We start from the raw sequence: 12,740 nt of genomic DNA on the forward strand, positions 1-12,740 counted from the left end.
CATCTTTTCTTAGACAAGGAGCCCAAAACTGCTCAAGTATTTCAAGTTCGGTCTGACTAATGCCTTATATACCAAGAGTATTATATCCTTGCTTTTGTATTCTAGTCCTCTTGAAGTGAATGCTAACATTGCATTAGCCTTCTTCACTACCGACTCAACCTGCAAATTTAACTTTTAGGGAATCTGCATGAGGACTCCCAAGCTTCTCTGTAACTTCTGCCACCTCCAACGCGGTCCCACTATCAAGCACATCTTTCCCTTCCCCCCACTTTCTGCTTTTTGCAGGGATCACTCCCTATACGACTCCCTTGTCCATTTGTCTTCCCACTGATCTTCTTCCTGCCACTTATTCTTGCAAGTGGAGGAAGTGCCACACCTGCCCCTACACCTCATCCCTCACCACCATTCAAAGCCCCAAACAGTCCTTCCAGATGAGGCAACACTTCACTTGTGAGTCTGTTGGGGTCATCTACTGTATCTGGTTCTCCCAGTATGGCCTCCTGTATATCGGTGAGACTCAATGTAGATTGGGAGATAGTTTCTCTGAGCACCTATGCTCCATCGGCCAGAAAAAGTAGGATCTCCCAGAGGCCACCTATTTCAATTCTCCTTCTCATTCCCATTTCGACATGTCAGTCTATGGCCTCCTCTACTGTCACGATGAGGCCACACTCAGGTTGGAGGAGCAACACGTTATATTCTGACTAGGTAGCCTCCAACCAAATGGCCTGAACATCGATTTCTTGATCTTCCAATAACTGTCCCCCACTCTCTCCTTCACTATTCCCTATTCCCATTTCCCTCTCTCACCTTCTCTCCTTACCTGCCCATCACCTCTCTCTGATGCTCCTCCCCTTCCCTTTCTTCCATGGCCTTCAGTCCCCTCCTATCAGATTCCCCCTTCTCCAGCCCTTTATCTCTTTTCACCAATCAACTTCCCAGCTCTTTCCTCCAACCCCCTCCCCTGATTTCACCCATTGCCTACCATCTTGTATTTCTTCCTCTCCTTCCCCCACTTTCTTACTCTGACTTCTAATCTCTTTTTTCCATAGATGCTGCCTGGCCTGCTGAGTTCCTCCAGCATTTTGTGTGTATTACTCCCCAGTCTATTTGCATCTCTGATTTTTTAATTTTCTCCCCAGTTAGAAAATAGGCCAAGGCTTTACTCCTTCTGCCAAAGTGCATGATTATGCATCTCCCAACACAATATTCCATCTGCCACTTCTTTGCCCATTCCCCCAATTTCTCTGATGCCTTCTGCTGACACCTTGCTTTCTTAACACTACCTACTCCTTCACCTATCCTCATATCATCCGCAAACTTGTCCACAAAGCCATCAATTCCATCATCCAAAATCATTGACATATAATGTGAAAAGAAGTGGTCTCAACACCGACCCCTGTGGCACATCACTAGTCACCAGCAGCCAATCAGAAAAGGCCACCTTCATCCCATTCTTAGCTTCCTGCCAGTCCACCAATCTTCTATCCATGCCAGTACCTTTCCTGTAATACCATGGGTTCTTACCTTGTTAAGCAGCCTCATGTCTGGCACCTTGTCAAATGCCTTCTGAAAATCCAAATAAACAACATCCACTGACTCTTCTTTGTCCATCCTGCTTGTTATTTCCTCAAAGAAATCCAACAGATTTGTCAGGCAAGATTTTCCCTTAAGGAAACCATGCTGACTTTGACTTACGTTATCATGTGCCTCCAAATATTCCAAAACCTCATCCTCAATAATAGATACAAACATACTTCCTATCACTGAAGTCAGGCTTACTGGCCTATAATTTACTGTCTTATGCCTCTCTCCCTTCTTGAAGAGTGGGGTGACATCTGCAATTTTCTCCATTCTTTCTTTCTCTCTTTCACCATTCCCCATTTTGGTTCCCATTATACCCTTCCTCTTCTCCTCACCTGCCTATCACCTCCTCCTGATGCCCCTCTAACTTGCCCTTTCTCCCATGTTTCACTCTCTTCTCCTATCAGATTCCTTCATCTTCAGCCCTTTGCCTTTTCACCCAGCTTCTCACTTCATCCCCCCCCAACATAAACCTGACTTCATCTATCACCTTCTAGCTTGCCCTCCTTCCCTTCCTCACCTTCTTATCCTAGCTTCTGCCCTCTTCAGTTTTAGTCCTGATGAAGGGTCTTGGCCTGAACTGTTGACTCTTTATTCCTCTTCATAGATGCCGCCTGACCTGCCTAGTTTCTCCAGCTTTTTGTGTGTGTTGCACTGGATTTCCAGTAACTGCAAAATCCATAGTGTTAATAGTTCAAATGAATCCACTTGTAAATGTAATGTCACCACATCAAACATGAATTGTTAGACGAGAGATGAGGAAAATCTCTTTAGCCAGAGGGTGGTGAACCCGGGGAATTCATTGCCACAGATGGATGTGGAGGCCAAGTTATGGAGTATATTTAAGACTGTATGACAAAGGAACAGAATTAGGCCATTTGGGCCTTCATTCAAGATCCAAGATCGCTTAATGCCATTTCCAGTACACAAGGATAGAGGGGAACAAAATAATTGTTACTCTGAATGAAAAAGAAGCAGAGCAAAAAGAAACATAATAAGATAAAGAACACAGTAATAAAAAACATAATATTAATAGATAAGATAGCTTATATACATAGATTGATTGCATGCCCCATAAAATGACCATAAAATTCCATCATGGCTGATTTATTATCCCCCTCAACACCATTTTCCTGCCTTCTCACTTCTTCTTTAAAGTGGAGATTGATAGGTTCTTGATTAGTCAGGGATTCAAAGATTACAGGGAGAAGGCAGGAGAAGGGTTTTGACAAGGATAATAAATCAGTCATGATGGAATGGAGGTGCAGAGTTAATGGGCTAAATGCCTTAACTCTGCTCCTATGCTATGAATAGAGCCACCAGTTAAATCCAGCACAGATTTTATTTAACTATAAATACAGAAACTGTCAGGTGTGACCTAGTCACCACCCTATTAAACCAAGAAAAGGAGCAGTCTATATCTGGAGAACATGCCTGGCCATTTGCCTCCCATATGGAAATCTATGGCAAATATAACACTTATAACCTGTTAAATTACTGCATAGTTACACAGATACATGTACACTGCTCATTCAAAAGCTTTAGTCAGTGTCAGGACATGACTGCTCCAATTACAGATGTTTGGGGCTGCTTTACAAGAAACAGACCTTTCAGCTCATATAATCTCAAACAAGAGAAAATCTGCAGATACTGTACAGGAAATCTCCAAGCAACACACACAAAATGCTGGAGGAACTCAGCAGGCCAGGCAGCATCTACGGAAAAGGGCATAGTCAACGTTTCAAGGCTAGATCCTTTATCAGGACTGAAGAAAAAGACGAGGAGTCAGAGTTAGAAGGTAGAGAGGGAAGGAAGAAACACAAGGTGATAGGTGAAACTGGGGGGGGTGGGGAGCAAAGAGATGGGAAGTTGATGATGAAAGAGACACAGGGTTGGAGAAGGGGGAATCTGGTAGCAGAGGACAGAATGCCATGGAAGAAAGAAAAGGGAGAGAAGCACCAGAAGGAGATAATGGGCAGCTGAGAAGATAAGGTGAATGAGGGAAATGGGAATGGGGAATAGTGAAGGAGTGGCGCATTGCTGGAAGCTCGAGAAATCGATGTTCATGCCATCAGGTTGGAGGCTACCCAGACGGAATATAAGGCGCTGCTTCTCCACCCAGAGTGTGGCCTCATTGCGATAGTAAAGGAAGCCATGGACTGACATATCAGAATGGGAATGGGAATGGGCAGTGGAATTAAAATGGGTGGCCACTGGGAGATCCTTCACCATTCCCTCTTTCACCTTATCTTCTTACCTGCTACCTGCCCATCACCTCTCTCTGGTGCTCCTCCCCCTTTTATTTCTTTCATGGCCTTCTAACCTCTCCTATCAGATTCCCCCTTCTCCAGCCTTGTATCTCTTTCACCATCAACTTCCCAGCTCTTTACCTCCCCGCCCTAGTTTCACCTATCACCTTTACCCCCCCACCCCCTGGTTTCAGCTATCACCTTTACCCCCCACCCCCTGGTTTCACCTATCACCTTTACCCTGCCCCCCAGTTTCACCTATCACCTTGCATTTCTTCTTTTCCTCCCCCCACCTTCTAACTCTGACCCCTCATCTTTTTTCCGAGTTCTGATGAAGGCTCTCTGTGAATGTGTGGGTTTTCTCTGGACCAAAAGGTTCACATACAAAGACACGGTCAGTAGGTTAATTGTTCTGTGATTAGGCTAGGTTTCTGGATGGTGCAGCTCATTGGGCCAGAAAGCCTGTTCTGCACTGTAACTCTAAGTAAAACAAATAAAAGGTCTTTTTTCTGGGTCTCTGTTGCAGTTTGCAATCTCCTCTTCTGTACAAGTCCCAAGAAATAGTTCATTTTCCAAATGCCTTGAAAAGCATCACGGACTGAACTTTCTTTCCTGCAATATTATTGATTATAGCAAGCAGACTGAACATTTGCGCAAGAGTATCTGCTATTCCACTTGGGTGGCCTACAACCCAGTTTTCCCTGCCTTCCTGTTCCACTCCTGTCCTACCTGTCCAGTTCTGTTCCTTCTGCCCCTGATCACAGTTTCCATCCAATTCCTCCCACTGTTACTGAGATTCATTACTCCCACCTCCTCCCACTGGCTTCAATCTGTCCATCACCCACACCCCTATCCATCAGAGCTTCTTCTCCCCTGCCTTACCCTTCTCATCTGCTCCTCCACCAGTTTCCATCTCTCACCATTCTTCCCCCTCTAGTTTCACTTATCAGCTTCCTCTACCTCTCCACTCATCACCATCATCTGACTCCGTCTGCCCCAATATCTTCCTTATCTGCTTCCTTTTTATGGCCTGGAGAGTGGTGTCCATCATCAGAGACCCCCACCATCCAGGTCATGCTCTTGTCTTGCTGCTGCCATCAGGAAGAAAGTACAGGTGCCTCAGGACTCAAACCACCAGGTTCAGGAACAGTTATTATCTCCCAACCATCAGGCTCTTGAACCAGAGGGGATAATTTCACTCACCACATTACTGAACTGATCCCACTACCTATGGACTCACTTTCAGGATTCATCTCATGCTCTCGATGTTTATTGCTTATTTATTTATGTAACACCCTGGTTAAGATTTTTACTGCTGTGCTGTAGGTATTTCATTCTAGCAGTTCTGTAAGAGCAGTCTGTTCTGCTTTGAGCATGTTTGGGTTTGAGCTAAAGATAAGGTGTTGTGATGTCTATGCTTAGGAATGTAGTGTCATCCAATCAGGATGGTGGAATTGAGAGAAGGTTCTAGAGAATGCTGGGCAGAGAGGATTTTGTGACAGACACTGGTGTGGATTGAGGTCTTTCTGGCAGAAGCTGGGAAAAGACAGGAAGGAAGACGGCTGAGGATGCCGTCCCTGTTGCAGAAGTTGCTTTGTGCAGATGAATAGCTTCAAGGTGGAAGGACCAATACTCCCGTGAGTGAGCCCGTTTGTTCGAGATGGATTTTGAGAGACATCCAGAAGGTGGTGTGGGCTTTCACGCAGACCGTGGGTCCAGCGTGTGAGTTAAAGGGAACTTTGAGATGAGTTCCAACTTATGAGCCCATTTGGACTGGGTTAACTGTAATGGGCCCTTTTTATTTTTTTCTTTTCTTTTTCCTACTGTGTGTGTGCGCGCGCGCGCGCCCTTAACTCCTGGTGGAGTCGTCGGGGCGCCATCATGACAAGCTTTTGGTATGCTCATCGCACGGCATGTCTTGGGCATCTGAAACCTGGTGGAGCCCATCCCTCTCCAGGTTTTTTTTTATGAGGTCGAGTTGTTAGCTCGACACTCAACCCAGGCACGGATGGAGAGCGTGCAAGGGAGGGAGCCGGCCGGATTCGAACTCGGAACCTCTCGGCCCCGAAGTCCAGCGCTGATGCCACTACGCTACCAGCCGGCTTCATCTTTCCTACTAACTGTTCGATAAAACTAAAATTTGTTACTTACTTTATAATTGTTTGCAGTGTACAATCTGTTATTTCTTGCCGACTGGTGATTGCATGGGGGCAGTAATTACACAGTATTCATATAGATCGGGGTTTAGGTGGGCAAGACATCCTAACCGCACAGGTTTGGCAGGACCCAACTCATATCGAGTCTGAGAATGGTGGATTTCTCACCAGAGTCTGGTGCCTGTTAGTGAGGAACTAACGAGTCACAACTATAGAGTCATCCAGTAAAAAGAGGTTTAATTTATTATTATTTTGTTCTTTGTATTATTGTGAATGTCTGCAAAAAGCAAAATCTTGGGGTTTTATATGGTGACATAAATATACTTCGATAACAAATTTCCTTTGAACTCATTACCCACCTACCTCCAACTGGTCCATCCGCCTATCACCCCACTGTCCTCATCTGGTTCCACCCTTCACCTACCAGCCCTTGTCTCACCTCCCCTCTCCCCTCTCAACACACCTCCCCCCCACACTCACTAAGCAGGTCTCAATCCAAAACAGGTGCAGCCTGACTTGCAGAGTTCCCCCTATTTCGCTCCATGTTTCAGAATCTGTAGTTCCCTGTGTCTTCACTAAAACTGTCAGCGTAAATGTAGGATGTGGTTCAGGCACAGGGTGATCTGGAGGTGTACATCCCTGCAGGCCGCTGCAATCTTTTGTCTCCACCTGGGCTGAGCTAGTTATGATGCACAATCTACCCCCTGTGCATCACTTCCCACTGCTCAGCACCTTCCTGTTCCGTTCTATCTGATGCATTTATCCAGCTCTTCATTAAATAATCGGCAGCTCCTTCAACCTCTCCCTGTGGGACCAAATTTCACACCCTCACTTTAAACCCCTTCCTTTCAATCCTGATGAAGAGTCTCAGCCCGAAATGTTGACTCTTCACTTCCCTCAATATGTGACCGTAAAACGTTGGTGCAGAAATAGCAATTTGGCCCATGGCTCTGCTCTTCCATTCCATCGTGGCTGATTTATTATCCCTCTCAATCCCACTCTCCTGCCTTCTCTCTGTAATCTTTGATGCCCCTTACTTATCAAGAACCAGCACCTTGCTTTAAACATACCCCAAAACTTGGCCTCCACGGCCATTTGCTGCAATGAATTTCACAGATTCACCACTCTCTGGCTAAAAAATCCCTGTTCATCTCTGTTCTAAATAAACGTCGCTCTGTTCTGAGACTGTGCCCTCTGGTCCTATACACCTCCACTAAAGGAAAGATCCTCTCTAACTAGGCCTTTCAATATTCACTCGGTCTGAACGTCTTAAATTGCAGTGAGGACAGGTCCAGAATCAAGAGCTCCTCGTATATTAATCCTTTCATTCCCAGAATTATTCTCATGAATCGCCTCAAGACCTTCTCCGTTGCCAGCACATCCTTTCTTAGATAAAGGGCCAGAAACTGCTCACAATACTCCGTGTGGTCCGACCAAAGCCTTATAAAGCCTTCAGCATTACATCCTTGCATTTGTATTCTAGTCCTCTCAGAGTGAATGCTAAGATTGCATTTGGTTTCCTACCACCGACTCACCCTGCTAGTTAACTTTTAGGGAATCCTGCACAAGGACTCCCAAGTCCCTTTGCACCCCTCATTTTTTAAATTTTATTCCTGTTTAGAAAATAGTCTACACCTCCTACCACTTCTTTGCCTATGCTTCTAAACTGTCCGGGTCCTTCTGCAGACTCCCTTCCCCTCCACATATCTTTCTATCGTTTGCAAACTTGACCACAAAGCCATCAATTCTGTCATCCAAATCATTAATATATAACGAGAAAAGAAACAGTCACAACACAGACCCCCATGGAACACCATGAGTCACCGGCAGCCAACCAGAACCCTTTATACCAACTCTCTGCCTCCTGCCAGTCAGCCAATCTTCTATTCACGCTAAGATTTTTCTGTAATACCATGGGCTCTTATCTTGAAGATAATTCTGAAATTCCAAGTAAACAACATCCACTGACTCTCCTAGGCTGCCTATCTTTATGAGTTCCTCCAGCATTTCGCACTTGTTTATCCAATAAAGTGGTTCTTCCAAATTCTGGATGAGATTTATTGATTCATATCTTGTATCTGGCCAAGACCCTTCATCAGGAATGGTGAAGGGTGAAGGTCCCTGACTCACCCAGTTCTGACGAAGAGTGGGGACCTGACTCAGTCAGTCCTGACGAAGAGTGAAGGTCCCTGACTCAGTCAGTCCTGACGAAGAGTGAAGATCCCTGACTCAGTCAGTCCTGACGAAGAGTGAAGATCCCTGACTCAGTCAGTCCTGACGAAGGGTGAAGATCCCTGACTCAGTCAGTCCTGACAAAGGGTGAAGGTCCCTGACTTAGCCAGTCCTGACGAAGAGTGAAGATCCCTGACTCAGCCAGTCCTGACGAACAGTGAAAATCCCTGACTCAGTCAGTCCTGACGAAGAGTGAAGGTCCCTGACTCAATCAGTCCTGACGAAGAGTGAAGATTCCTGACTCACCCAGTCCTGACGAAGAGTGAAAATCCCTGACTCAGTCAGTCCTGACGAAGGGTGAAGATCCCTGACTCAGTCAGTCCTGACGAAGGGTGAAGATCCCTGACTCAGTCAGTCCTGACGAAGGGTGAAGGTCCCTGACTCAGTCAGTCCTGACGAAGGGTGAAGGTCCCTGACTTAGCCAGTCCTGACGAAGAGTGAAGATCCCTGACTCAGTCAGTCCTGACAAACAGTGAAGGTCCCTGACTCACCCAGTTCTGACGAAGAGCGGGGACCTGACTCAGTCAGTCCTGACGAACAGTGAAGGTCCCTGACTCAGCCAGTCCTGACGAACAGTGAAGGTCCCTGACTCAGTCAGTTCTGACGAAGAGTGAAGGTCCCTGACTCAATCAGTCCTGATGAAGAGTGAAGGTCCCTGACTCACCCAGTCCTGACGAAGAGTGAAGATCCCTGACTCACCCAGTCCTGACGAAGAGTGAAGATCCCTGACTCAGCCAGTCCTGACGAAGAGTGAAGGGCCCTGACTCAGTCAGTCGTGACGAAGAGTGAAGGGGGGAACTGACTCACCCGCTCCTGACGAAGGTTGAAGATCCCTGACTTAGTCAGTCCTGACGAAGGGTGAAGATCCCTGACTCACCCAGTCCTGATGAAGGGTGAAGATCCCTGACTCACCCAGTCCGGACGAAGGGTAAAGGGCTCTGTTTCAATCTTGTCGAAGGGTCTCAACTGTCCATTTTCTTCGTAGGTGCTGCCTGACCATTGAGTTCCTTCAGCTTTTAGTGTGTTGCTCCAGAGTTCCAGCTCCAAAGGAGAATTGTCGGATGTTGTGCACTTGGATTTTCAGGCCTTTGACAAGCTGCCACATGAGGTTGCTTAACAAGTTAAGAGCCCATGGTAGTACAGGAAATATACCAGCATGGATAGAACATTGGCTGATTGAGCACCCAGTAGGGAAACTGTGGGAATAAAGGGATCCTGTTCTAACTGGCTGCTCATGACTAGTGGTGTTCCACAGGGGTCTCTGTTCAGACTGATACTTTTTACGTGATATGTCAGTGATTTGGATGAAGGGCTTGAAGGCTTTGTGGTCAATTTTGTGGACGATACGAAGTTAGATGGAGGGGCAGGTAGTGTTGCCAAAACAGAGAGGCTGCAGAAGGACTTGGTCAAATTTAGAAAATGGGCAGAGATGGCAGATGGAATACAGTGTCGGGAAGTGTATGGTCATGCACTTTGCTGGAAGGAATAAAAGAATAGACCATTTTCCAAACAGGGAGAGAACTCAAATATCAGAGGTGCAAAGGAACTTAGAAGCCTTTGTGCAGGATTCCGTAAAAGGTTAATTTGCAGGTTGATCTGGTGGTGAAGAAGGCACATGCAATGTTAGCACACATTTCGAGAGAACTAGAATATAAACACAAGGATGTAATGCTGAGGCTTTACAAAGCACTACTGAGACCTCACTTGGAATATTGTGAGTAGTTATTTAAGAAAGGATGTGCTGACATTGGCGAGGGTTCAGATGAAGTTCACTAGAATGATTCTGTGAATGAAAAGGTTAAGCATCGATTGAAGGGTTTGGGCCTGTACTCACTAGAATTTAGAAGAATGAAGGGGGGATCTCACTGAAACCTATCGAATGTTGAAAGGCCCAGACAAAAGTGGATGTGAAGAAGATGTTTCCTTTGGCAGGGAGTCTAGGACCAGAGAGCACAGCAATTTAGAAGGATGACGAATTTAGAACAAAGATGAGGAGGAATTTCATTAGTCAGAGGGTGGTAAATCTGTGAAATTCGTAGCCACAGGCAGCTGTGGTGGCCAGGTCACTATGTGCAATTAAAGTGGAAGTTGATAGGTTCTTGATTAGTCAGGGCAGCAAAAGTTATGGGGAGAAGGCAGAAGAGCGGGGTTAAGAGGGAAATGGATCAGCCATGATAGGCCTAATTATTTAATTCTGCTCCTTTGTCTTATATTTTTCCAGCACCTGTTGCTTGAGCTTTTAGTGTGTTCCTGCAGAGTTTTGGCACCTGTAACGTTTTGTGTCTCTCTCCTGTAGTTTGAACTCTTTCACCCACTGTACAGTCTTCCTCAATGTCCATAAGCTCACAGTTCTGGAATCACGTTTGCAGATAGCTTCTTTGCCTTTTCAACCATGTCAAGGAGGGTTTTACAGTTCACAAACATGACAGGCATAAGACCAACAAGAAAAAATCTGCAGATGCTAGAAATCCAAGCAACACACACAAAATGCTGGAGGAAGGCTGGGTCTGCTGAGTTCCTCCATCATTTTGTCTATGTAGCCATATGATTAGCCTGGTGCAATGCTGACTGCTTGTGGTTCTACGCTGCCATGCACATGGTGCTAAGCTGACTGGCACATGGTGTGACTCTGACCGGCACGCGGTCTGATGCTGACTGGCATGTGGTGCTACACTGACTGGTACGTGGTGCCACACTGACTAACATGTGGTTCTACGCTGACTGGCATGCGGTATGACGCTGACTGTCACGTGGTGTGACTCTGATACTTACTGACATGTGGTGTGACGTGGTGAGCACAGTTGACAGTATTGACACACGGTACAGCACTTACCGGCACGTGGGTGAGCACAGTTGACGCAAGTAGTTCCCGGGCCTCCTCCATCTTCGTCTTCTTGGGGCCTCCCCACATCCTCTGCCTGCGTACTTTATTCCCGATGTACTTCAGTGCCTGCGGGTCAGAGGAAAAGAGTGAATCGTGCAGAATCAAAAGCATTTACAACCCCAACACAGAGTTGCAAGAGTATTGAATAGTACAGCACGGTACAGGATCTTCAACCCATGAAGTTGTGCTATCTTTTAACCTACTCTAGGGTCAACCTAACCTTTTCTTCTCACATAGCACTCCCTTTTCCTATCATCCATATGCCTATCTAAGAGTTTCTTAAATGTCCCTAATATATCTGGCTCTACCACTATCCCTGACAGGGCATTCCATGCACACACCACTCTGTGTTAAAAACCTATCTCTGACAGTCCCCTCTGAACTTTCATCCAATACCTTAACATTATGCCTTCTTGTGTTAGCGATTTCCATCCTGGCAAAAACGGTCTGGCTGCCCACTCGAACTATGCCTCTTATCTGGTTGTACATCTCTGTCAGTTATCTCACTCCAATATCTAGTCAGCTCGCTCCAGTGTCCCCTCCCCTCCCTCCAGTGTCCCGTCCTCTCGCTCCAGTGTCCCCTCCCCTCGCTCCAATGCCCCGGCCCCTCGCTCCAGTACTTTTACCTTTTAAATATCTTATCAAAGCAATGGTCAAATAAATAAATAACCAATAGCAAAACCCTGACTTGAACTTTGAATTGTTTTTCCACATAAGATGGAGTCCCATTTACAACTGCTGAACGCTGTGTTTTGTTGCATGTTGCACTCTGACCGACATACCACAGCAAATTCTTAATATATGTAAATGTATATGGTGAATAAAGATGACTCTTGATTAATAACAATACTTCAAAAACACTATATTGTGATACATTGCAAGATACTGAGATTACCTTGGTCACTTCCGTTAAATCCTGTTAAAATATTTAAGAAGCAATTATTTTTCTATTTTTGCTCTCCTTTTGCATTATTTGTTAATTTAATTAATATATGTATACACACACACATACATCATATACATGTATTTCTCACTGTAATTTAGTTTTTTATTATATATTGCAATATGCCACTGCTGCAGAACAACAATTTTCAGTACCATATATGCCAGTGATATTAAACCTTATTCCGAAGAAACATGAGCTTTTGCAGTAGGTTTTCAGTCTGATGCTCTGACACTGATCAAAAGGCAGATTTTAAACAGAGGTTTATAACTCTACAGACACACCTGCATCTGTGTGAAGATCTGAGCTTTCTGACACTCTTCCAAACTTGGAGCGAAGGCGGACATCACAGGGTCCTCTGTCCCAATCATCTGCACAATCTCCTGATCGCTCTCCACCCCCATGGCCTACAATAGGAGTGACAGAGACGGGCAGTATTCGATTTCCAGTCAGCACAGTAACATTTGCTTATGCTAATGTGGTATTGTTGGCTGCATGAATTCAGAGCAGCCACTGGTGTTTCTCTCACACTTCTGCCATCTGTCTTTGGCAAAGAAGCACAAGACAGACTCAGCAATCAGAATTTAATTTGTCCGCAAGTTAATAAATGTGTCCACGTAGGTTATAAGTCTCCAGGTAGACTTTCAAATCGGGACATTCTGCTAAATAATTTAAAACATAAAGAATGTAAA

General features: G+C 45.5%; 1 protein-coding gene across 1 annotated transcript in view; it reads right to left on the minus strand.

Annotated features, from left to right (window-relative positions):
• The window catches only part of polr3b (polymerase (RNA) III (DNA directed) polypeptide B), a 146,605-nt gene that overhangs the window by 102,440 nt on the left and 31,425 nt on the right, over positions 1-12,740 (minus strand). The window contains exons 6-7 of the mRNA XM_072267353.1: positions 12,333-12,455; positions 11,055-11,171 (exon numbers count right to left, since the gene is read on the minus strand). Of these exons, the coding sequence (XP_072123454.1) occupies positions 11,055-11,171; positions 12,333-12,455 (240 nt within the window). The remainder of the gene's footprint in view (positions 1-11,054; positions 11,172-12,332; positions 12,456-12,740) is intronic.

The sequence above is a fragment of the Mobula birostris genome, chromosome 9 (assembly GCF_030028105.1).
Source record: "Mobula birostris isolate sMobBir1 chromosome 9, sMobBir1.hap1, whole genome shotgun sequence".
In the NCBI taxonomy this organism is placed as follows: domain Eukaryota; kingdom Metazoa; phylum Chordata; class Chondrichthyes; order Myliobatiformes; family Myliobatidae; genus Mobula; species Mobula birostris.